This window comes from Aulostomus chinensis, chromosome 2 (assembly GCF_037954235.1).
Source record: "Aulostomus chinensis isolate RoL2024-O1b breed Wild chromosome 2, RoL_Achi_v1.0, whole genome shotgun sequence".
Taxonomy (NCBI): domain Eukaryota; kingdom Metazoa; phylum Chordata; class Actinopteri; order Syngnathiformes; family Aulostomidae; genus Aulostomus; species Aulostomus chinensis.
Genome location: NC_141321.1, coordinates 3,038,141 through 3,063,759, shown reverse-complemented (window position 1 = coordinate 3,063,759; position 25,619 = coordinate 3,038,141). Strand labels below are relative to the sequence as shown.

At 41.9% G+C, this 25,619-nt stretch overlaps 1 protein-coding gene across 2 annotated transcripts in view; it reads left to right on the top strand.

The window, feature by feature from the left end:
- Positions 1 to 537: 537 nt before the first annotated feature.
- The window catches only part of arnt2 (aryl-hydrocarbon receptor nuclear translocator 2), a 152,492-nt gene continuing 127,410 nt past the window's right edge, over positions 538 to 25,619 (top strand). For both annotated transcript variants that reach the window (XM_086223068.1, XM_086223060.1), the window contains exons 1-2: positions 538 to 837; positions 23,993 to 24,104. In XM_086223068.1, the coding sequence (XP_086079194.1) occupies positions 807 to 837; positions 23,993 to 24,104 (143 nt within the window). In that variant the 5' untranslated portion in view covers positions 538 to 806. The remainder of the gene's footprint in view (positions 838 to 23,992; positions 24,105 to 25,619) is intronic.

The following is a 25,619-nucleotide window of genomic DNA, read 5'->3' as shown; positions in this document are numbered from 1 at the left end:
TGATACTCACATTTATTAAATTCTTTAGTCATATCTTACACCTGTTGCATGCAGTTCATTAACGAAATGTATATCTCTATAATGAAAACATCTTTAACTTGAGTCTTCATCCACACAGTATTAAGTATAATATTAATTAATCAAATATTCATTAATCCGATATTTCATCTTTGCACAAGAACCAAACCAGGAACCAAACCAGGGTCTCTTCCTAGAACTCATTCTGTTGGATTTTCTGTTGATAAGTGTTTGACACTGTTATATTTATTCACACAGCTATTTCTGTTTATCAATAGCACACACACGCACACACCTATGTATCCATTGCATTTATTGTGTATATGTATATTCTGTATGTCTGTGTGTGCGTAACAATTTTATAATGACTTTTAATTCATTGACATCCTGTGTCCAGCATATCTATATTTGAGAGAAATTAATGAATCTATGGTCATTTATACATCTAAATACTAATTTGTCACTGCACCACTCACACTGTATAATATTAATTTATTCAGGGATCCTTAAAATCTCGCGGTGCTTCCATTCAGACATCTTGCATTTTCATTAAGTCTGATTTTAAAGGAAATATTCTGTAAATACAGACAGGATCGAATTCACTGACAGAAAATAGCATTTAATCTTTCTTTCGCAATCAGCTTATTTTTCCTCCGGATGTGAGTCGTTTAGACCGAGCCTAGCGTGTCAGACCCGCAGTGTTTAGACGGGCTCTCTCTGGGTTGTCCAGCCGTATTGTGCGTCATCTCCACCGCTGTCGTTTTGTTATTTTTCTCTGTTGAGGAAACATGGCAACTCCCGCAGCGGTCAACCCGTCCGGTAAGTCAGCATCCAGTCGTTTATTGGGGGTGATGCGATGCATTTACGTATGTTGTCTCCAGAAAAGATTGGAAAGCTTCGTTTTGCTCCGACTATAAACAAAAGGGTCGAAGTCGCCGCCAGGCCGCCGAAGCCTGGCCCCAGCATCCATACCCCTTCCCCCACTTAAACGCAGTCCGCAGCACAGCACTGCTATTCTTCCCAGTTTTGCAGGCAACTTGCATGGCCTAGTGTCCAAACCAATTGTCTCTTGACTCTGTAGTATCATGTATGTGATCTTCCTCCTCACTTTTAAGCTAGCACACGGCTTCGTGTCGCCGACCATTATCTCTCCTCACGTTGTATCACTTTGGATGCTTAGAGACTGTGACCGGCGTTAAGACGAGGGGATATGTGCTCATTATCTGTGGTACACAGAACCTCTAGAGATATCGAACCCGGTACTCACGGGCAGAAAGGCAGACTGCATTCAAAACTAAAGCAGTTTAATAGATTTATTTTTTTTAACCGGACGTATATCGAAGAGAACGTTGCTCACAACGTCTCTCAAACCATTCGAAGTCAGCCTGCATTCAGGCGAATACCCACCAGACCTCAGACGAACGTGAATTTCTATATTTTCAAAATTCTGCATGCTTGTCCCTCGGTCCTCAACCTGTGGTGTGCCGTGGGGTGAGAATGACGAAGACAAAGTTGAAATTTTACTGACATGTTGGGTATTTGGCGAGTCGTATGTTTGCCGAATTTCTTGATATCGTGTTTATATATAATACGTTTTGTGAGAAGCTCTGCATTCCATATTCATTAACCGGAAATCAAAGAAATCAAAACTGTATAGCAGTGTCTAGCATGGTGTTCTTCCATTGTCGAAATACATTCATAGAGTCTCACTTGCTTAGTAAATGAGTAAATGCAGTAAAATTGTGTATATATATATATATATATATATATATGTATATGTATATCTATATATATAGATATACATATATACAGATAGATAGATAAAATGAATACATACATATATACATACATATATATAAAATACATTTTGCTATCAATATTTGGGAATACAATGAATTACATTTATTTACATTTAATTAATGGGATAGAATATACTAAAGCAGTTGCATGTCACAGTTTGTGAACCTGTCTTAAAAAGGATATTATACAGTATTGTAAATCATGGTATAAATGTATAGCCTCGTCAAAGAGAAGTAAATTTTTTTGGTAAAAGAAAATCTTTCCAAAATAAGCAAGGGAAACAAAGTACTAGTGTAGCGGATATGGTCTCGTAGCTTTCTAGTCCTCCTCTTGAAAACAGGTCAACCATACGATACACTAGTTTCTCCCTGACTTCATTGGTGATGTAAATCAAAAGGAGATATAAATAAAGAACTGGCTATTAGCACCTTAGCTGCATACAGAGTGTTGAGGTGAGCTGTAGGCTTGAATGAACAATGAACATATTAGAAAAGAACCCTGTCAGATTATAGAAGGGCACAGAGAAGACCTGACAAGATCCTGCCTCCTTTCCTTGAAAGCACAGACCATCTGTAGACACTTGAGATGAAAGCTGTCAGTACTGGATGGGAAAAGACACAAACTCTTCAAGCCTGTAACAAACCCAATGCTCTGATTACGATGTTCTGCATGTTGTGCCTGTTGTAATGTAATCTCCCATTCAGATGTGGGACAGAAGCGTGTAGTGAGAGCTACGTGCAGCTCTGGTATCCGGTGATGACACCCAGTTAGAATTAAGTCATGCCTAATGCTGCTGCTGTTGTTTCTGTAGCCAGAAGAGGACAAAGTTAGCCTACTGATCCAAGATCAGAAATACTGTTTCCTCTTGCATGGCAGAATGGTCAGGTGCAACAGCCTCAGACCAGGAATGCTGTGTCACTGCAGGATTATCTCCAGCTGGCCATCGCCCAGATCCAATTGGCGTAAGAGCATGTGAAATGATCTAATGAATGTTGCGTGTTTAACGGGAGCAAAGATTATTTCTGCACTGTAAAATATGTCAAGTTTGCTTTAGGACATGTAGAAATCTGTCAGTCAGTGAAAGCAAAAAGGAAATGCCCAGTCAGATTCTTGTTCTTGTATTCTGTGATGAGACAATTAAAATCATAATTCTTTGATGCAGTTAGTCAATTAAACAGTAAATCAATCAACAGACAAATTTAGTTGTTGAAGTAGATTATGGAGCTAAAATGACACTCTTAGTTTCAAGGTTCTCCAATGTGGCATTGTGCTGCTTGTCTTTCTTTTTATCATCATTTGAGTATCGGACTGTCGGCCGCACAAAATATACTCAAAGATGTCAGAAATGCCTCTTACAGTTTCACAGCACCCAAAGTGTTGTCTCCTTCAAGGGCCAGTTTGTGGCAGGGACTTACATCAAGACTAGTTTAAACTTGTACCTCCTTGGAATCGGCTGGTCTGTACCATACTTAGACCTCCTAGTTTACTTATGGACAACACAGTGCATGACAAGCTGAGTTGCAGGTAGCTTGAGCAGGCTTGAGTTGAGCTGAGGAAGGAAAGTATACACTGTTGCAGCATTCCCTGTATCTGTTTTTATTCTCCTCATGACTGGTGTAAAGTCTGAGATGTGAATGAAATGATAATATTCATTGTTTGATGAAGGCCTATTAATTGCATACAGCATTCAAGAAAAGCACACATTTCGGTTTAGTAGTAAATGTGAAAATGAAAATATAATTGATTCGTGCAAATTTGGACGGTAGCACCACTGCTACCATTGGAAAAGTTAGTCTAGTGCCCCCAGCATAAAGAAAACTAAATGATGTCATCAAAGTTAAATTGACATAATTCACTATAAATAGTTGAGAAGGATGTACCTTTTAAAAAAGGAATATTAAAATTACATTTTTGAGAAAGGTTTGAAAAACTTTGTAGCTGGTCTAGAAGGTTGACAGCAACTACAAGCTAAATTCATGGCTGGCAGATGTCACAAAGAAGTGATGTTAGGTGAAAATGTCTTTGTGAGCTCAAGACACCTATTTGGTTGTACTTAAAGGCATACACACCTTTTGGGGGAAATATAGATTTAAATGCACTTTTGGTTATACCAGACTGCCATCAATAGGGGTGGGCAATATGGCCTAAAAATATATATTACCAGCAGCTACTGTCTGCTTCTCACTTGCCACCTTTGTCTGCTGGAGACAATGATGTGTTTTTTGCTTGAAGTGGTGAAGAACATTTGCATGTCTCCACCTTGAGCTATCATCATTTTTTTTTTTAATGATATTTTATCTCTTGTAACAACTTTCACACAAATGAAATAGCTCCCAGTACCGGTGTTGATGTGAAACAACACATTGTGTGCTGTGTCAACATGTCATTGCAACTGTACGTCATCACACAGCTCATTATATGGCACTTTTCTACCATGTAAAAATGTATACCACTAATATTGTCAAAGGTACGATTTGCCACAGCCACGGTAAACACTACAAATAATTGTTGCAGAGTGACTTAAGGTACTACTAAGAGGTATTCAGTCCCTCCCTAAAGAAATCGCTATTCTGGGATTACATGACTTAATGCAAAGTAAACCAATCTCTGCAGAATATGGAGGGGCTTGCTATTTTTAAAATTCCTTCACTGAAGTCACAGAAAGCCAGCACTTTTGCTGCAAAAGAATGGAAAATTGTGCATTTTTCAGTGATGCAGGAGCCTCTATTTTCTATAAATGATGTAATTTCTTCAACATCAATTATGCATTGGGATGTTATAAGACATGTAACATACTTTTTGTGTGAAAACGTAGGCAGACCGTATTCCATGTCAGGTCCATATTCTTCTTAAGGTATTATTCTGAATAAGTTGTATGGGCTACAGCTGTTAGCCTTTTCCTGTTTGTCAGTTGGCATGTTGCAAATACTGGTGTGTTCATGTTCCAAGTTGTAATATAATCTTGAAGAATGATAGATCGAACTGCCAAGTTAGATCCTTAGACCACAGTCTCATTTCCAAGCCATATTGCACTGCGCAAGGCTTCACATGGGACAAACATTCAACCCCAGGTGGGAATCCCTTTTTTTTCTGGAATCTCGATCATTGCAGACTGAAAATGTTAATGAAGACAGAATGGAAATACCATCTCCAGAACTCAGAATGGATTTTGGGGGCTGGGTGATGTGGCCAAAAATATATTTCAGAAAAATGTTCATATCTGTCACTATAGATATTTGTTATAATAAATGCCATCATTGTTTCTTTCAGGTGAAAAGGTTATATGGCGTGTGCAGGTTGAGACCAGATGGTTTATATTAGTATAATAGATGTAACGATTGCATTTTTCCTGGCAGATTCCGGTTTCTGTTTGTTTTGTCAGTGCGACCTGCCAATACTAATTTTTGCCGATTCTTATTTTCTGTTGAAGAACTACAGTGCCTTAATATAAAAACATGAAAATCCGCTTTTCTCCAATTGAAACTTTTATTTTCATAATTACAGAAATGTTACAGTGTCCCTCAAATTGCCCTTGGTTAGTGGATCTTTTCTTACCTAAACAACTCTAAAAAAACCAAAAAAAAAACAAATGAAATGCTTGCCTACTGCAAAGATGTAGAAATAAAATTGCACAGAAAATAATTTGCTGCATATCCAGCTGTGTATGACATATCTTTTACTTACTGAACAAAATCAGTTGAATGTAGTGGCCAGTGAATGATAGGAGGGGCTGTAGGCTAGTTCTTGGCTGCAAGCTCTGCCTCCTAGCCTTAGCAGAGTTCCTTTTGTTAGCTTCCTCAAACTGGACAGTTGGCTCTGGACTTTTCTGGTGGTGCTCCCCCACAGAATATTTTGGCTATGCATGTTGCACAAATTGCAAGATTGACCCCAAATTTCCAACAGACATAGAAACTCCAGTTGCCTGCCAGCTTGGTCAAGTTCTAAATTTCTGCTGATTTGGCAAAGTGCTATGCAGTGCAAATTCCGGTCCTTGGCCGGTCAGTCTTCGCGTCCCTAATATTGCAACCTGCTTGTACAGTAACTGACACAAATATATCGCCCCCCCCCCCCCATTACAGATATCATCAGGTCTCTTCTGTTGTAGAATAAACACATTTTAATTAGAGATAAGTGTTGGTAGGGCTGCGCGATATATGCGGTAGGGTTGCCAAAATAGGCAATGGACTCCGTAATTTTCTGCGACCTCAGTGAAGAAGATTGGAACTTGTGGCAACCACCGTCGTCACTGTCCAGCGTGGTTTATTTCGGGTCGCGCTGCAGCTTCTTGGGCTCGGTCTCGGTTAGCATTTCCTTGTCCGGGTGATGACGTTTTAGGTGGGCTCGCAGGTTGGTGGTATTTCCAGAGTACTTAACGTTTGTGTGACACATTTTACAAACCGCCTTACTTTTGTGGTTTTGCCACTTTCCTTTTTGTTTTTGAACCCAAAATGCTCCCACACATCTGCATTTAAGCATGTAAGCGCTGGATTCATACTCGTTGCCAATGTTCCCTCTGAGCTGCACGCTTGTGCAATCGCGCACTGCTGGCACATTCTCAGCGCACAAGAAAATCTATGCAGCGCATAGACTCTGTGAGCGACAGGTGTCCAGCCAATGATAGGATACGCTACACTTAGGCTATGCAGCCAATCATAGCATTGACAGTGCATGCGTATGTGCCCTACCCATACGCACCGTGGCACTGTGCAGGTTAGCTAGCTAACAACAGTGCTGCAGAGATAAGGGACGGCGACAGTAGCTCAGCAATTGAGTTGTAAACCCCCGAAAATATTAAAACTAAACTAATAGAAATTGCTGCTGTAATTTGATTCTTTTAATAAGCCATGTACCTTGCTATGCTCCCAGGTGTTGAACAGGTATGATACAGGTGTGTGGCCACAGCGTGCACAACTGATGTAGCTCACATTGATCCTCAGTGTGCTCAGGGAGATTGTGTTTATGCCCAGACACATGTAAAGAAAAAAATTCGAGGGAACAATGCTCGCCGCCATTCTCCCGAATCTGTTAACTGTAACTGCATGAGAAAGGCGTCAGCGTCTAGGTAACTCGAAATGCTCTACAGCGACACTGGCTGTTGGCAGACCTTAATTGCTCTTCCTGCAAAGTGCGGGACATGGAGGATTTGAATGGGGCTTAACGTATCGATACTTGCGGCTGAAAAATCAATACTCTGGGGAAATAAAATATCAATATTTATCGCAGAATCGATAAAATTGCTCAGCCCTAGTGACACCTTTGCACTACCGAACAAAAGGGTGTTCTGTGTACTTTAAGTAGTATTATTTCCATTCATCCATCCATTGTCTACCACTTATTCCTATTAAGGGTCGTGGGGGGGCTGGAGCCTATCCCAGCAGCTACGGACGAGAGGCAGAGTACACCCTGGACAGGTCACCAGCCGATCGCAGGGCCAACATACATAGACAAACAACGATTCACACTCACATTCATACCTACGGTCAATTTGGAGTATCCAATTAGCCTAGTCCCCAATTGTATATCTTTGGACGGTGGGAAAATTGGTAACTGTACTATTTTGGATTACCAAACCTTTTCACTGTTTTTACCATTCTGCCTTATAGAGAAATTCCCTTACTTGAAGTACTGTTTGCAGTATCACTTATTTTTTGTACTTCTCTCATGTTTGTTTGCACCAGAGTTAAATTTTATGTTTGAGTTCTGCATTCTACACAATAAATGCTTAAAAAAATGACATTTTCTTAGCGTTTTCTTATCATTTTTACACGTAAATTTATATTGCGATATATACCGTTCCTGTGATAGGATTCGATTTGTACCGCGATATGAATTTTAGGTCATATCGCCCAGCCCTAAGTGTTGGTATAAATTTTGGACAGTATTATAACCTTAATACAGTGTATCATATAGTTGTGTTTATTGATATGTTCTGCATATTGTTTTAAATCTTGCTTTTTTTAAGAAAATAAAAAATGAAACTGTGACAAGAGTATGATGGTAAATCCTCATGGTTTGGATTCCATGACGTTTTCAAATTGCGGGAGCAGGTTTGATCCTAGAGACATGGAATGTGGGATGAATGTGCATTGACTGAGTGAGCTAGAGTCGTTGCAACTGAAATGATTATCTTTGGATGGGAAAAGAACCAACAAACCTGGGTGCCAACTTATTGGATTCAATATAGAGAGGCAGGTCTTTAGTGGATAGCCAAATCCTCTGTCCCATTTGGTACACTGGGGATTGTCAGCAATGCTGGTTAGCAGACTTTGCATAATGGTCAGTGGAGCCTTGAAGGGAGTTGCGGGCTTGTGTCCAGGTGTGTTGGCAGCGCTAAGTAAAGGCTTGCACTGGGGGGTAGGAAACCTTTTCGAGGGCAGGGAACAGAGGAGCTGATACCCATTGGAAGGGAGAGAGAACAATGGCTGAACTGACAAGTGTTGTGGGCATATTCTACCTAAACCAATTGTTTGGACCAGGAAGAGGGGTTGGATGACACGAGGCAGTGAAGGGTGGTTTCTATTTCTTGGTTCTTCCCTTTGCTCTGGCTCTTAAACTGAGGGTGAAAATGCGTGGACTCCTGCCAGAATATGGATGTGAACTGGGGACCTTGATTGAAGACAATGTCAGCTGATATGCCATGAAGATGGACAACATGCAAGAGAATATGTTCAGCCACCTCTTTAAGGGATGGGGGTTTCTGGAGTGGAATGAAATGTGCCATCTTGCTAAACCTGTCAACTAAGGTGAGGATGGTGGCGTTACCTGCTGAGGGGGGAAGCCCCGTGATGAAATCCAGGGATATGAACATAGACAATTGGGTATGGGAAGTTGATGAAGGTGACCAGCAGGGGTCAGATGAGATGGTTTGTGGTGATTGCAGATGGGGTAGGCTTTGACAAACTAGCACACATCTTCTATAAAGTGGGCCACCAAAACCGTAGTTGCAAAAACTTCTTGGTACTGTGTACACCTGAATGACAGGTGAGTTTGGAGGAATGTGACCATTGTAACACTTCTGACCTTAGCAAAGCAGGCACAAACTGGGCTATAGCTGCAGATAATGGCTGCACCTAGCAAACCAAAGAGGAGAGAGTCTTCTTGAGTGGCAGCTACCTGCAACAGATGCCATTAAAGCCTCGTGTTGCTGAAGGACTTCCTCAATGTGCTCAAAACGATTTTGGGGGCTAGCGTATGCTGGGTCCATGATTTGGCCAGATTGTACTGAAACGAGGAGTAACATGGACCTAAATGCAACACACAAGACGTTGGTTAAGGTAGATGCAAAAAACTTAATTAGGAAAGCTTGGCTGATGCAGTAGCACATCCACCAGGGAAGAGGAGCAGGTGCAGAAAACCAAAATTGGACCCCATAAAAGAAAAAGATCGACAACAAAAATCCTCTACTACAAAAATGAGGCCACAACAAAAAAATTGTCGTCGTAGTCCTCTGCTTATCTGGGTCCAGGTAGCATGGCAGCAGCCTCAGCAAGGAAGCCCAGGCTGTCCTCTCCCCAGGCAAGGCAAGGCAAGGCAATTTGATTTGTATAGCCCGTTTTCACAAACAGTTTGTCCCAAAGGGCTTCACATGGCATCATAACAACATCCTCTGCCCTTAGACCCTCACATCGCCTGAGGAAAAACATCATAGAAAACCCTTTTAACACGGAAAAATCTGAGAAACCTCAGGGTGAGCAACAGAGGAGGATCCCTCACCCAGGACGGACAGACGTGCAGTAGATGTTGTTCCAGAGAAGAAAATAGTTTACAATGCAAAATGTGGGAAACATGGAAATGTTAATAACAGTTGAAGAAGGAAGCTTCTGGAAGGGGAGGCAGGGAGAGCAAGCCAGCTTGATGGGGGACTGGATGGCAGACTGGTTCATGGGAGGGGAGCGCAGGCCGTTGTAACAGTAGGGGATAAACAAGGGGGGGTGGGGGGGTGATGCAGGTGACGGTTGGAGGAGAGAGATGGAGCTCCAGTGGATCTGTGGAAACACAGAGAGACTGCAAGACACCAAGGCCAAACTACAAAGTGCAACAAGTAATGGTAATGACAGTTCCAAAATGTGCGGGGAGGAGAGGAGGGGAGAGGAGAGGGCTCCATGTAACCTGATGTGTCCCCCAGCAGTCTAAGCCTATAGCAGCATAGCTATCAATGCTATCCACAGTAGAGGAGCCCGGTAACTAAAGGCTCTACCTCCCAGTCTGTTTTTAGAGAGAGTGGGAGTCACTAAAAGACCTGCATTCTGGGAGCGGAGTGCTCTGGTAGGACAGTAGGGACTAATGAGTTCTTTCAAATAGGATGGAGCTTTATCATTGAGAGCCTTATATGTCAGCAGAAGGACTTTGAAGTCGATTCTAGATCCTACAGGAAGCCAGTGGAGAGAAGCTAAAATGGGAGAGATGTGTTCTCTCTTCTTAACTCCCGTCAAAACCCTCGCTGCAGCGTTCTGGACCAGCTGGAGACTCTTTAGAGAGTATTTAGGACATCCTGACAAGAGAGAGTTGCAATAGTCCAGCCGAGAAGTGATAAATGCTGAGCACTTGTTGGCCCTTTTGCCTTCACTCTGCGGTCCATTTCATCCGCAACCATCTCAGTTGGGTTTAGGTCAGGTCACTGTGGTTGTCTGGCACACCACTCCATCACTCTCCTTCTTGGTCAAATAGCTCTTACACAGCCTGAAGGTGTATTTGGGGTCATTTTCCAGTTGAAAAATAAATGATGGTCCAACTAAATGCAAACCAGATGGGGTGGTATGCTACTGCTGTGGTTGCCATGCTGGTTACGGTTGCCTTTACTTTTGAATAAATCCCCAATAGTGTCTCCAGCAAAGCACACCCACACCATCAAACCACCTCCTCCTTCATGCTTCACAGTGGTAACCATGCATGTAGAGGCAATCCATTCACCTTTTCTGTGTCACACAAAGACATGGAGTGTGAAGTGGCTGAAATGCATGTCACATGGCGAATGTGTTAGACTTGAGAGCCCTGAATTATGATTAATGCCGACAGGCACACACGTCAATGTCAGCCACTTTAGCAGTCTGTTAAGTTAACATTAAGCTAGCAGCTAATAATCCCTGCCCTGCGTAGCCATTGTTGAGAATAAGCAACACCATCTTTGTCACCCGATAGATTTAAAGATTGCAAATCACCCTCATAATTAAAAACATCCATCCATCCATCCATATATTTTCTACCACTTATCCTGTTAGGCTCCAACCCCCCGGTGACCCTTATCTCAGCAGCCTTTGGGCAAGAGGGGGGTTCACCCTGGATGGGTCGCCAGTCCATTGCAGGGCCAACACATATAGACAGACAACCATTCACAGTCACAGCCATACCTACGGTCAATTTAGAGTATCCAATTAGCCTAGTTCTCTCTTGCACCTGTATTACCTGTAGAGAACCCATGCAGGCACAGGGAGAACACTCAAACTCCACACAGAAAGACCCTGTGCTCGAGTCGGGGCTTCAATCTGGGACCTTCTTGCTGTGAGATGACAGTGCTAACCACTGCACCACCATGCCGCCTTCAGTTAAAAACTTTTTATGTGTATAATTTTGTCATTTTTTTCCCCATGGTATTGAAAATTGTGTCATGCATTGAGATTTTTCCTTGTATCAGTATCAAATATGGAAATTCTGGTATCGTGACAACTCTAGTACCAACCTAACTTCTGCACAACACAACTGATGGTCCCCACCCAATTAAGAAGGCAAGAAATTCCACAAATAAACCTAGATGAGACACACCTTTGAAGTGAAAACCTTTTCAGATGACTACATCATGAAGCTCATTGAGAGAAGGCTAAGGTTTTGCAGCGCTGTCAACAAAGCAAAAGGTGGCTACTTTCAGGAATCTAAAATATAAAACATATTTGGAGTTGTTTCACAATTTTTCTTTGCTACTTAATCCCATATATTTTGCTTCATATATTTGATGTCTTCACTATGTATCTACAATATAGAAAGTAGTAAAATTTTAGGAAAAAAAAACATTGATGAGAAGGTGTATCCAAACATTTGACTGGTTGTGTATGTTGAACAAATTTCTTATTACCACATATGACTATTGGAAAAAGAGTTTTGGTCACCATAAATGCTGCAATTTGGACACTGGCCCCCTCAAACAATACTTGCCACTGGGCCCTGAGATGCTTATGGACAGTCACCTATTTTATATTGGGCAACATTTACCCTGCCTAATGATCATATCTGCTCACATTAGCATCATACTTTGATTAAATTTAGATTTCTTTTGTTGAATAAAACTTTAAAGTGCTTCCAGTCCAAAAAGCCTGCTGCAGTGTTCATATGTGAACATAGAGTTTACATCTGTTCAAATAAAGACTGAGATATTTGAAATTAAATGCACTATGTGGAGGGTATCAATCACCACAACCTCCGACCTCACCTCACACCCCCCATTCCCATTACACAGTTATACACTGATTGCACCTTAACAATCAATTAATGGAATCCTTTTTATTGCCTTTTTTGTTGTGTATTACAAAACAATGTATTACAATAAACTAGATTAAGTGTTAACAAACTGCCAGTTTATGCTGTCTACATATTGGAAATAACACTCCTAAAGCCAAAAAGAAATCTGAAATAATTCCCCAGTCATAATCTGTGTACTTCATGTATCATCTATCTGTCCATCTATATACCCACTTACTTTGTTTATTAATTCCTTATTTACTTATATTTGTTTATGTATTATTTCCTTAGTCCCTTACCAAGATCAGTTTTTTTGTTGCCAGGTTTCCTCTCTGACAGCCATGTTGGGTATAAACCAGTCATTCTGTGGTGACTGGACTGGTGCTGCTTGTCAGGCGGCTGGTGAGCTACTGCTCTGTTCTCTTCTTGGACCAGAAACAGGAGAGCTACTTTGGTAGCTACTCGCATTAGAGCTAGTGTTAGCATCCTCACTAAGGGATGTTAAATGGCATTCTGACTAACACAATATCACATATTGAGCATCTACCGTTATATTGGGGAGGTGGGGCATCCCAGAGACATGGTGTCTCCAGCGTGTCCTAGGTCTTCCCCAAGGCCTCCTACTGCCTGGATGTACCCTGAACACCTCACCAGGGAGGCATCTGGGAGGCATCCTGGCACTCATGAACAAGACCCCAAGGTACTTGAACTCCTCCACTTGGGGCAGGGTGTCATCCCTGACCTGAAGATGGCACTCCACCCTTTTCTGGACGAGAACCATTGACTTGGACTTGGAGGTGCTGATTTTCATCCCAGCCACTTCACATTCGGCTGCAAGCCGATCCAGCGAGAGTGTGAAGATCCCTGCCTGATGAAGCCAGCACAACCACATTGTCTGCAAAAAGCAGAGACCTGATCCTGCAACCACCCAATTGGATTCCCTCAACTCCCTGGCTATGCCCAGAAATTCTGTCCATAAATGTAATAAACAGAATCAGTGACAAAGGGCAGCCCTGGCGGAGTCCAACCTCACTGAGTCAATGAGTTGCTGCAGTTGTATAAAAGAGTACAGTGGAGAGTGTAACACAGACAGACCTGGAAGTCCTGCATTTTTAGTGGTCCAGAAAGTGGGAGCATCTCTGGGCGGTAGTCTGATGTACTGCATGCCACCACAATAGGGAGCTAAGGCTGGCCTGTGCAAATGTCTGCCATAGTGAGCAGGCAGCTGGTAGACAGTGTAAGCCAGAAGGCCATGGGTTATCTTTTGTAAAGATGCATGTTGACACAAGCAGTGAGCACAGAGACAATGAAGAAAAGAAATCCACCTTTTGGAGTAGGCGCTTTGGCCATCCGGGTCCCGACTGTTGTTGTGGCTCCTTATCCAGTTGGGCTATAGTCTTGCAATCTTGGTGTGGGCAGAAGCCGGGCTGATGATGAGCTGTAGAACGTCGCTGAATACTAGGACAGTTCACAGTAGAATCCAGGTTATGAAAAGTAAGGATCGATGGTGGTGTTTTTGCAATTTTTTGCTTTAATCGGGATCGGACGATTTGCGTGGGGGTTCTTCGATATATTTTCCCCCGGCATGATTTACAGTCAGCCATCCATACTTGCAGCTCTGTGTTGCTGGAAGTCCCTACAGCCCACATGCAGACCATGCCCCTCCCCCACCAGTAGAGTGGTGAAAGCAGCATTGCCCTGGAAGCTGCTCCAGGACAGCAGTAAGTTTTAAATTTGTTTCTTTAGCTAACTTCACACCATGTCCAACATCCAGGGTTGTCCTTCATAGAGAATTTGGTGGTGGCCATTAAATTTCTCACTGCCACCAGCTCATGAGTCAGTGTTTATTTTTCTCTGGCTTTTTATGCATTTACCGGTACACGCTAAGCTCCCTCTCCCCCCAGAGCGGGATGGAGCAGCCATTGCGGGGATATCAAAGGTCTTAGGTGTGCACTAGAAGAACTTTTACAATGAGAGAAATGTTTTATATGTAGCAAGAATGTGTCAATGTTCTTGAAAACAGGTTTCGAGCCGTTTGCTGTCTTTATCAATACAGCGATGGTGGAGTTTATTCAGCATCAGCTCAACTTGTGTGTGTGTGCGTGCGTGTGTGTATGTGTGTGTGTGTGTTTGGGAGGTGGGGCGTCTCACTTCCTGGGGAGAAGCAGCCAACATGTCGATGAGAGATTATATGAGAGAAATGTTTTGTCTATGGTTGAAAAATTGTTCCTTCTAAAGCTGTGCCTGTTGTTTGTCTCCATGATGAATAATTGAAACCATGGCAGTGGCAAGTTACGAATCAAGTACTTTAGGTGAAAAGTTACTTTTCAAGCTTATAGTTTTCTCTTGAATCATTTAAATGTGTGACAAAAGGACATTTTGCGATGAGTAGATTATATCTGTCCAATATGTCAGCAATGCATCATCAAGGCTTTGTTGTAGCTATTGATGAATGGGTGATGATCTTGAAACAGATGGCTGCTGAACGAAACCCAGTGTGGCAAAATTTCAGTGAGCCCACTTCATGGGAGGCTCATTGTGATACAGTTGTTTTATATTTATGTTTAAATATTTGTTTTTTATTTTATTTATGTTTAAATATTTGTATTCAGTTTATTGAAACTGCACTGTTCAATAAATGTTTCTTGACCTGCAATATTTGTTATTGGTGCCTTTTTTTTTTAATTGAGGGGGTAAAAGCAGTATTGGCTCATAAAAATTGGCTCAAGAAAATCGGCAGTCCGTCATCGGCCATTGGCAAAGGGTGATAGAATAAAACCGTAATCGGTATTGGCCTCCCACGGGGAAAAATAAAGTCTTCTGAATCTGAATCTGCCTTCCCCCCACACCAAAAAATTAAAAAACAAAAATCCAGATCGCTCTATCCCTATTATATCAAGTTATTTGTGCAGAGTCAAATGGAGTAATGTAGTCCGGGTGAAAGTAGATCAGGGTGAAGGAGGATCCATCCAGGGCTACTAGCTAGCCTAGCTTGCTAGCATCACCAATAAGCAGCTGTGACTCAAACACTGGACATTTAGGACAAATACTCGATCCTAAATGTTGTGCCACTGACAAAAGGACCCACCTCACACTGAAAGACTTAATTATGCGTGAGCAAATCACTGAGTGAACCTGAGGAAGCTACAGGTGGAGCACTTTGCTTGCTCATAATAAAGTCTTTCAGTGTGCTGTAGTTCATTTTTAGGGCCTGAGCCTGAAGGTATTCAAGCGAAGACCCTATTATGTTTTAACCTGTTATTTAAAGGTTCCTGCTACTAGGGAGCACCTGAAACTCATGCTAGCTGTGCATGGGGAACTGTGGGGAAATGAAACAAAAAATGATTTTTTTTAAAAAGTAAATCATCATTGGCTTAAGGAAGAATAGTGTAGAACCTGTTCCCCTCTACATCATCAAGTGTACGGAGAGTATCCACACCTTCTGACTGCAAACATGATGGTGATCGTCAAGAAATTACAGCAGCCTCCACATTTACTGAGGATGCTCCAGAAGAATGACCAGAAATTAAAAGCTGCTAGTGGCCGACTGCTCTTCTGTTAAGAGCCTGTATCATCTGCCACATACAACAAAGTCGATAGACGGGGGCTTCAGAGACTTATCTCCTTGCGAATGGACATCCACAAGTCTTGCTGCTTAAACAGAGCAAAGAAAATCAGCTCACAGCCTGGCTCACACCTGCTTTTGATGCTGCCCTGAGGGAGGTCCTACAGGCATATCAGGGTTAGGATGAACAGACCAAAGGACAGTTATTCCTGACAGACACAACCACTCTGAAGTCCAACATGCACTGACATCCCCCCAACACAACAATGTCCAGTACATCATCCCCTGGCCTTTCTCCTATCCATCTATTAATTGTGCAATAACTCACAAACAGTGCAGTATTTTTTATATGTACTGTATATTTGTTTTGATAACTAACTACTTGTGTGAATGTTGTTTGTCACTGTGTGTGGTTTGTAGGGCCCGACCAATTAATCGGCCAGCTGATGCATACAAAAACCTAGCCGTTTGCTTCTATGGTAAGTTTATAATAACGAGTTGGTGAAATTAAAAAAAAAACAACTTAATACGTTTCCCATTTCCCATGACGTGCCTCGTGTTTGTCATGCTTTACTGATATTATCAGTGGAGCGTGACATGATATGTTAGTCAGCTAAAGAAAGTTAGAGTAACCTAGCTTAAATAATAGCTACCTTGTTAAACAATTTAACCGAGTCAGTCATGGCACCATGACTGATGTAACAGTAATGTTGCAATACATCAAAGTAGTATTACACTCACTCAGGCACCTGCATGCTACCAGACTAGATAAGACCAGAGCAAATTAGGATAAAGCTTGTCGTCGTGCAAAAATCATTATGAGCAGCATTTATTTTCAGCAGTGTGTAGTGTGACTGTGTTTAACTTATGCCGTTGAGGAGGAAAGCGTTTCTAGTCGAAGTTATAACTTCATGGAGGAAAGAAAATGTGAACGCACATCGAGAGGACATCCGAGAGGTGCATTTTAAATCATGTCTTACCAGAGACTTTTATGACGCTGTTTATCCACCCGCCTCTTACCCACAGATACACACTTGTTGACCTCTTATTTAGACACTGTGCAATGGAATGCACACCAATAACAGCCCTACCATGTTGACACTGCCAGAGAGACTTCTTTATGTTAACTAAGATGATAATGGGTGTTGCCCTTCAATTTAAATCTTTGTAACAAGTGTTTGGAAATATTTGTAAGTCATCAAAATCAGGTATTTTTATGTGAAAAATGTAACAAATGTAATCGGCCGATTGGTTATCGGAAGTTTTAATAATGTCAAAATAGGCATCGGCCCCAAAAATCCATATCGGTCGGGCCCTAGTTGTTTGATGTCCTTATCTGCACTTTTAAGGTGAAGCTCATTTTAATCTTGTGGTACAATTTTGTGCAATGACAATAAAAGTTTTCTACTCTATATGTCTGTATCAGAAATCCAGTTGGGGATAACAGTTAGAGAGGGGTATTGTTGGCTTTTTATCAATACTGATATTGTTTCAGATACTGTTATAACTAGAGATGTAATTAAAGCTGCAAGCAGCATTGTTAGGGCCTGAGCCCCTGCGCGCCCGCGGCCGGGTGACAAACGCCGGCCCCAATCCAACGGTGTGAGAATGAAATCGGTGCAACTTGTAGCTGAGGAGATAGAAGCCTCAGTGTGATGGTCAGTATCACTGCAGAGCTGAGAGCTGGGCCTTGCAGAGGCCCTCCCCCCCTGCTCTCTACCAGTTGTGTCAGACTGGAGAGCAGAGGAGGACTGAGACAGTTTTACTGTTTCAAAGCATAATAACTCCTCAGATCCTGGCCCAAAGTGTGGCTTTTGTGACCTCTAGGTGGCGCTGTTGAGTTGTTCCAGATTTTCTTTTCAGAATATCAAATTTTTTGCTGTCGCTGACGTGTGTGCCAAAATTCGCAAAATTCACAAAAAAAAGCAAGTTTAGGGGGTCAAATTAAGGATTGAAGTGACGTAATAAGAAAGAATAATAATAATAAAGAAACAAACAATTCCTTGTGAAACAGATCTTCTCTTGCCCCCCCATTGAAACCATTGTTATACCTCACCCCCTCTCCCGTCCCGTGACCTGCCTGTGAAATTTCGTGGCGGTTGGAGCTTGTTTAGTGTGATTTTTTAGAGTTTTTAGTGTTTGAGTGTGCTTACAAACACCATAGGGTCTTCGCCTGAAGTACCTTTTGGCTCAGGCCCTAATAATGAATCGGGGCAAACAAAACATAATTAATTAAAAAGAGATTAAAAATTATTTGTGATACCCTTTTTTTTAACAGCATACAGGTAGCATGTTATTTACTTTTGATTTCACTTGCTTGACATCTCTTGTCAGTTACTGTAAACATGGTGGTTGTCACAAGCAATTTTGAAGTTGGGTATGTTAAGACCAGTGTCAAATCTGAAGTTGGGCAGCATTTTGGCTACCCTGTGTTCAAAAAGGAGAAGGGTGAGAACATTACAGACAAGACAAAACTAACATGCAAATTTTCAAAGATGGTGATGGTCTACACAAATAGCAATTCAATATGATGTAGCGCCATAGAACTCAACTCATCCCCCCCTGAATGAAAGAAAAAAATAAAGGACAATCCAAGCTGCCAAGCGGATTTGTAACCTCACTTGCCCAGTCATTGCAAAGGCCAAGGAGATTACAAGGTGCGTCTTTTTTTCACTGTAATATTTATGAGACTGTTTTCCATAGTGAAAATTGAAGGATTTGGGGGTTTTAGTGTCTGTGGAGTCCAAATATTTCATCCCAACCAGCCTGCAATTCAGCCAGACAGTGATGCCATTCCTTCACAGGGAAACCAAAGCAAAGGTGGTTAATTCTCTCAGAGAGGCAAATAGCTTATCAATCACAACAGATGGCTGGCCCTCTGGGGCAATTCAATTCACCCTCACACCCCATGTGATCACATCATAGGGACAAATGGCGAAGTTTGTTCTTCAAATTTTTCAGCCTCTTTTTGAAATGCACATTCGGGTCAACATTGCTGAAATACTAAAAAGAGACTGTTACTGAATGGGAACTACAAGAGGATGGACATGGAATTGCAGTCATTACAGACAATGTGAGCAAAATGAATGCTGGTCTGAGGGAGACTGGACTGACAGCTCATAGTTGGTAAGGGGAGCTGGGTTATGGCCCTCATCCACTAAAGCCTCACAGCCAGCACTGCTCAAAAAGGATGTAAGAAAGCACAAGCTCATTATGGATGTTGCTTATATGCTGCAGCAGCTGTCTGGATATGACTGAACACCATTTCCGCTTATGAAATGGACACACTGGACAACTAAGCGATTCATGATGCAGTGGACAGTGGCCTTCATCTATCAATTCAGCATAGAAACAGATGGATATTTGAGCGTAGGAATCAGTGTGCATTTACTAAACTGGTCATTTCTCGCCAAAAGCGGCGCATGGGTGACCTGCTGTTGTTATAATTGTGGCTGAAAAGACTTCGCACACATAGTTAAATGTCATGCTCAAATTTATTCTGGTTTGGAAGCCTCACCCCTCAATTTTACAACATGCAGAAGCATAGTCTGGCAGAGAAGAGAAAGTTCTCTTGCTTGGAGACTGAAACCTTCATGTTACCAGATCAACAGAACCAACTGAATGTATTTGACATGACAGTTGGAACACGTGCTTGAGATTGAAGTCACTGATAAAGCCCACGATCAACATGGTTTCTGGCATCAATAAAATACTTGCAGATATTGTAATATTTATTTGATTAATGATGGGCATCATTGATTAACGATTATGAGGTAGTCGGTAGGTGTACAGATGTATGGAGGAGGCACCAGGGTGCACATTGGAACATTCATCAACACCCTGATCAGTGCAATATTAAGCAAATTCCCCAACTCTCCCCAGCAATTCCTCTGCTGATCCAAACAGCTCCCTCTCCTGTGGTAGCTTGACACAGCAATTTACTGTTACTTGTCTATATATCGCTGTGCTTTTGAACCTGATCTCTTGCTCTGTTGCAGTTTATCATGTATAAAATGTATTATGTAAATGTAAAGCTGTGTAGTTGCTCAGCAAAGAGAGGACTCCACCCTCTTGTAACTGTGTATCTGCGATTATCTATATTTGAATTTAAATGTGGCATTTAAATGATGACCGTCAGAATGGTCTCATAACAATCCTCCATCAGATCTCCTGTGCTTCACCTTCAAGGCAGTCTGAGTTGAAAATGTGCCCACACAATGTCAGACCTGATGTGAGATTTGATTGTAGCTTCTGTTGATGTTCATATTGATAAATGCCGAGTTGTACATTGGAATGATTGTAGGCCCAACATAAGCTCATTTCCTCTGATTCGTTCATTTGATAAATGAGGGCCATTGTGAGCTTGCTTAAACCTCAGGAGACGGCCAACTGTGTCGCTAGTTGTGCCCTTAAAGCACTTGATCGAGCAGAGCACTCAATGGAGAATACTCCCCAACTGTGAGTGTAATGAAGAGAGCTATCCTCAGCGACCTGTCAAATAGATACATTGGGGAATACAACTACACCGGTGTGCTCTGTAGTGGACCCCACATTTCGAACCCTGCCTCATCTCGAGGAAGACCAGCGCCGGTATGTGTTCCATAGTCTAAGGGAGAAAGCTGCACAACAAGGTAGTTTTCTGTTTCTGTCTTTTTATTCATAATAACAATAATAATCATAATCATAATCATGTATTTGATTTCTATATAGAGAACTGCATGTATATTTTTGTATGATTTATCGTATTTATCTTTTTGTAAATGCCTACCAGATGTAGTTTTTTGGTTTTAGCAGGTGTTGCTTTTGTGGTAAGATGAGACCTCGGTGTCTGTCACACAGATCTACTTATTTATTTCAATCTCTGCTATTTTCAACCTCTTTTCCTGAGGGGAAACAGATGAATGAGGAGCAGGTACCAGTGCCTCAACACCTGGAGAAGAGCATCCTGCTGACCAGCCAGATACAACAGTACCCGAGTTGCGACAACCTTGTTCCAAGAGGTCACCACCGGAAGGTCTCTTTGGAGGGACTAAACCAGCAGCACTGTCCAACTGCATGAGTGGGATTCACCACCTCTGTCTCGAGTGAAAGGGGTTTTTCAACTGCTGGGGACATTGTGAATGCGCCAAGATCTCAACTTCTGCCTAAGAATGTTGAAAAGCAAAGAAAAAGATTCATATTCCAAAGTAGAAACACATACAAGACTGAGTTTGTTTTTTGAAGAGATATATTTGTTTTGGTCACTTAATTACTTTGAAGTGGGGTTCATTTTCAGAATCTAATTTTGTGTTTTTTTCTTTTTTATCATTTTCTTTTTTATTACTTTTCAAGTGTAAACGTACAAACTCATGAAACCAAAAACATATAAAAGGGTCTGGATTGCTCTGTCTCCACAAAGTCAGTCAGTTTCTATGACAAGTTCATTGGCTCATCCTCTTGACTTGTCACTGATATGTAAACAAAGTCCATTTCTCCCATTTCTCGACATTATTCTTCTTGAGTCCTTATTCCATAGGTTAATTATTCCATGTTGTATATTTCAGTCACAATTTTCGTCTTGTGTTGGTGGTTCAGCTTTAAACCATTTCCTTGTAATAGCCTTTTTATGGGCTACCAACACTTTTTTAAACAAGTATTTGCCTTCCCTTAATATAGTATTAGCCGTAAAACAACAAAATTACAACACTGTACACAATTTCGATACATCATAGCCCAGAAACTTGACAATAGTCAAAGTCTCCTCAAAATTGTGAAGTTCCAGAACAAAGCCTAAATATGAGTGATTTGCATTTACTAAATTATCTGTTAAAATAATCCCTCAACTGCAAATAACTAGTGATTCTGATTGCTTAATCCGTAGTCTTCTTTCAGCTCCTGAAAATGGAATGAATGAAATGAAAATGTAAACAGACAACCATTCACACTCACAGCCACGGCTACAGACAATTTAGAGTATCCAATTAGCCTAGTCCCCCTTTGTATGTCTTTGGACTGTGGGAGGAAGCTGGAGTACCTGGAGAGAACCCACACAGGCACAGGGAGAACATTGAGACTCCAGACAGAAAAATCCTTTGCCCAAGCCAGTGATCAAACCCCGGAACCTTCTTGCTGTGAGGCGACAGAGATGACCACTGCACCACTGTGCTGCCTACACCTGTAATTGATCAGTTTAAATAGGAAGACACTTGTCTGGGTCCTCTAAGTAACATATAACATCATCAGCAAAAAGTCAGATGATGTGTTCTCCATCCCCAATCCTTATCCCTTTAAGATCACCATTTTGCCTAATCGCCTGCGCCAGTGGCTTTATTAAGATTGTGAATAAGTTTGGTGATGGACAACAACCCTGTCTAGTGGATCCCTGTAATGTTAATCAGTTAAACTGCCATTTATTTTCATCCTTGCAGTTGATCTTTATTAAAGTTTTTAATACACTGCATAGCTTTGTCATTTAGTCCAAATTTCTCAAGCAACTGATAAAGGAAGGTCCAGCTGACACTGTCAAACACCTTGTCTGCATCAAGGCTTATTAGGGCTGCACTGATATTATTACGTTTGACATGTTCAATGATGTATAGTATTCACCTTATGTTATCTTGGGTTTCCATCCTTTGATGAAGCCTGTCTGGTCTTCATCTATGATAGCATTCATAAAATATTCATATCTTTCTGTAATAATTGCTCTATATGGTTTGTAATCTATGTTCAATACTGAATGGGTCTATAACTTGAGCAACTCTCACTACTCTTTCCTTTTGGAATCACAGATATTACAGCTTCATTCCAAGAGGGCGGGAGTTCACATAACTAAGAGTGTGATTAAATGAGGCTTCAAGTAATGGTATAAGATGTTCACTAAATGTTTTATACCATTCCAGTGGCAGGCCATCACTTCCGGGTGATTTATTTGTTTTTAATCTAGTTATTGCTTTTTCTATCGAGGAGGTTAGAAAATCATGTCTCTAGAGGTTAAAGGGTTTTATTTGGTTATTGTCTGCTGATGGGGGATGGCTGTACAACTTCCCGTAGTAATTCCCACAAATTTCCATCTCTTTGGGTTTATATGTTATCTTATTTGTTGGAGTGTCCCTTATCCTATAAATTGTCCTATCAGCTTGTTGTTTTTTCAGTTTTTTGGCCAGTCACTGTTCACATGCAACTTCATGCTACACATCACATAACATGTTTACACTCACACAAGTGGCAGCTTTTTTGGAAAGAGGAATATTATGCTTACATTTCACATAGACAAGATGGCATATTCCCACCTCCTGCTGCAAATTTGGCACATTCTGCATCTCAAAAGGGCTTTTGCGTCCATGTTTATTCAGGTCCCAGGCTGCCTCGTCTGCATTCTCATAGATCCGTAATCCTGTATCCCAGTGCACTCGCACTTTCTTGCATGGCATCTGGTACAATTCAATCAGTGATGAACCTCTGCTGCCTGTCATAGTCATAAATTTGTAGGCAGAACACTAACTGATAGTAAAGCTGACAATCACAGTGGCAGCAATATCTATATGTGTAGCTGTGTTCAGACTAAGTGAACGTCACATTTGCGCAGAATATTCTGGTTCATTAATACTGGGTTGTGCCCGACATTATAAATATGACTTTTTATGAATGTCAGATTAGATGCTCTGGGAGAGCTGACTCAACCTCATCTCACTGCGAACCTTGCACATCTGTCATGGATGTCCAGTAAAGTCGTCCAGTGTTAGACATCTCTTGAGTTTCCAGCCTGTGTCTGTTGTCTGACAAATTCCTTCATCTTCTACAAAATTCCACCACAATATTGAATGAGGTTCATTCACATAGAACACTGCACATGCAGGTGCAATTACAGCTATGCTATATACCTTTAATTTTTTGCATTGACTTGTTACAAAATTGGAGACCACATTATGCATTAGCAGAGTTTACATAGTTTTATTGACTGTTCTGAAGAGTATACGAAAGCATCAGGTTACATTTGGGATTTCTTTGACGTGTGTTTTTACTGGTAGTAATGTCAGACGTCAGGCAGTCCTTATGTTGAAGAATGCTTCCTGCTCAACAATCTGAAGCATTCGCAGAAGCTTTTGTGTGAAGCACTATATGTTTAATGATGAGATGAAAGATGCTCCCTTTCACCCTCTGCTGTTATGATTTGTCCTCTAGAGATGGGCAATGAGCTGCCAGGGACAGTAGCAATGCCGGGAGCTGTTGGGCCCAGCCAGGTGAGGATGGGTGGAGCTGTACCAGGCCGTGGTGGCAAGAGGAGATCTGGAGGGTGAGTATCTTTGCTGTTTAGCTACCATATAAAATTAATCGCCAGCAGGCCTTGGATGCAGGTAAATGTTTTGTCTTGGTCAGCTGGCAATGACTACAAGTTTGAAATGACAGTAGCGCTTAACTTAAGCTAAATTCTAGGACAGTGAACTTAATGATTTGTTGGAGGTGGAAGGTATGTAATACTGAAGTGTCCAAGAAGCTGATTGTCCACTGCCATGTTCCATACTTACTTTTGTTGGTGATGCTCCTCATTGATGGTTGATCAGCCTTTGTTGGGTTCAGATTATGGAATGGTTAAGGCCTGGAATATCAGCCAAAAATCTAACCCAGATGGAGACAACACCCCTAAAGTGTGACCGTAATCTCTCATTAGTTGAGAGACTCAATTTGGGTTCCTGTGTGTGACTGACAGGCCAGCGGCCTTTCAAAGAACATTTTTGAACACGGATGCCCAGTGAGGACACCTGAGCACAGATAATGACACATTGTTACTTTTTCGTTATGTGTTCTCATCACAGTTTGGAGGCTATTCCAGTGGCTTTTGAGCGAGAGGCGGGGTACAGCCTGGGCAGGTCGCCAGTCCATAGCAGCACCAACATATATAGACAGACAACCATTCACACTCAGTCACACCTACGCACAATTTAGAGTATCAATCAGCCTCGTCCCCATTTGCATGTCTTTGGATGGTGGAAAGAAGCCAGTGTACCTTGACAGAACCCATGCAGGCATGGGGAGTTCTTTCTGTGAGGCGACATTGCTAACCTCTGCACCACTGTGCCGCCTTCCATATATATATATATATGGAGAGAGAGGGAGATACAATTTAAGCAACATATCAAACTTGAAAAACAGTGGTGTGATATTTGGAAGGTGGAAACAGAGTTTGGGGGGGGGGTGTCGTCCAATCTCTGGGGCAGAAGTCCCCGAGGCAATGAAACAACTCTGCACTGGCGAAGCTCCTGGGGTGGATGAGATCCACCCTTGGTATCTCAAGTCTCTGGATGTTGTAGGGCACTGCATGCTCCTGGAGCATCAGTGTGCTGGTGCTGGAGGGAGAAGGGAGTGGTGTGGCTGCTGAGGGTCTGTCCATCTCAAAGCGGGCAAAGAAGCAGTTGAGTTCTTCTGCCAGCGAGGCTTCAGTCCTAGCAGTCACCTGGTTGCTGCCTCTGTAGTTTGTTGTGTGGTTTATCCCCTGCCACACCTTTTTGGGGTCATTCACAGTGAAGTGGTCCTCAATTTTCTTCTCATAGGCTGCCTTGGCCTTCTGTATGCCTCCTTTCAGGTCGGGGCTGTACAAGGCACTGTCCCCTGTCTTGAAGGTGGTGTTGCGGCTTTTCAAGAGGGATTTTATTTTGCTGTTCATCCAGGGTTTCTGGTTCGGAAAAACCCTGACCCTTTTGTCGATGGTGACAGTGTCAACACAGTTTTTGATGTAAGAGAGTGCAGTGTCAGTTTACTCCTGGAGGTTGTGGCTGGAGAATAAATCCTATTCAGTTCCAGAGAAGCTGTC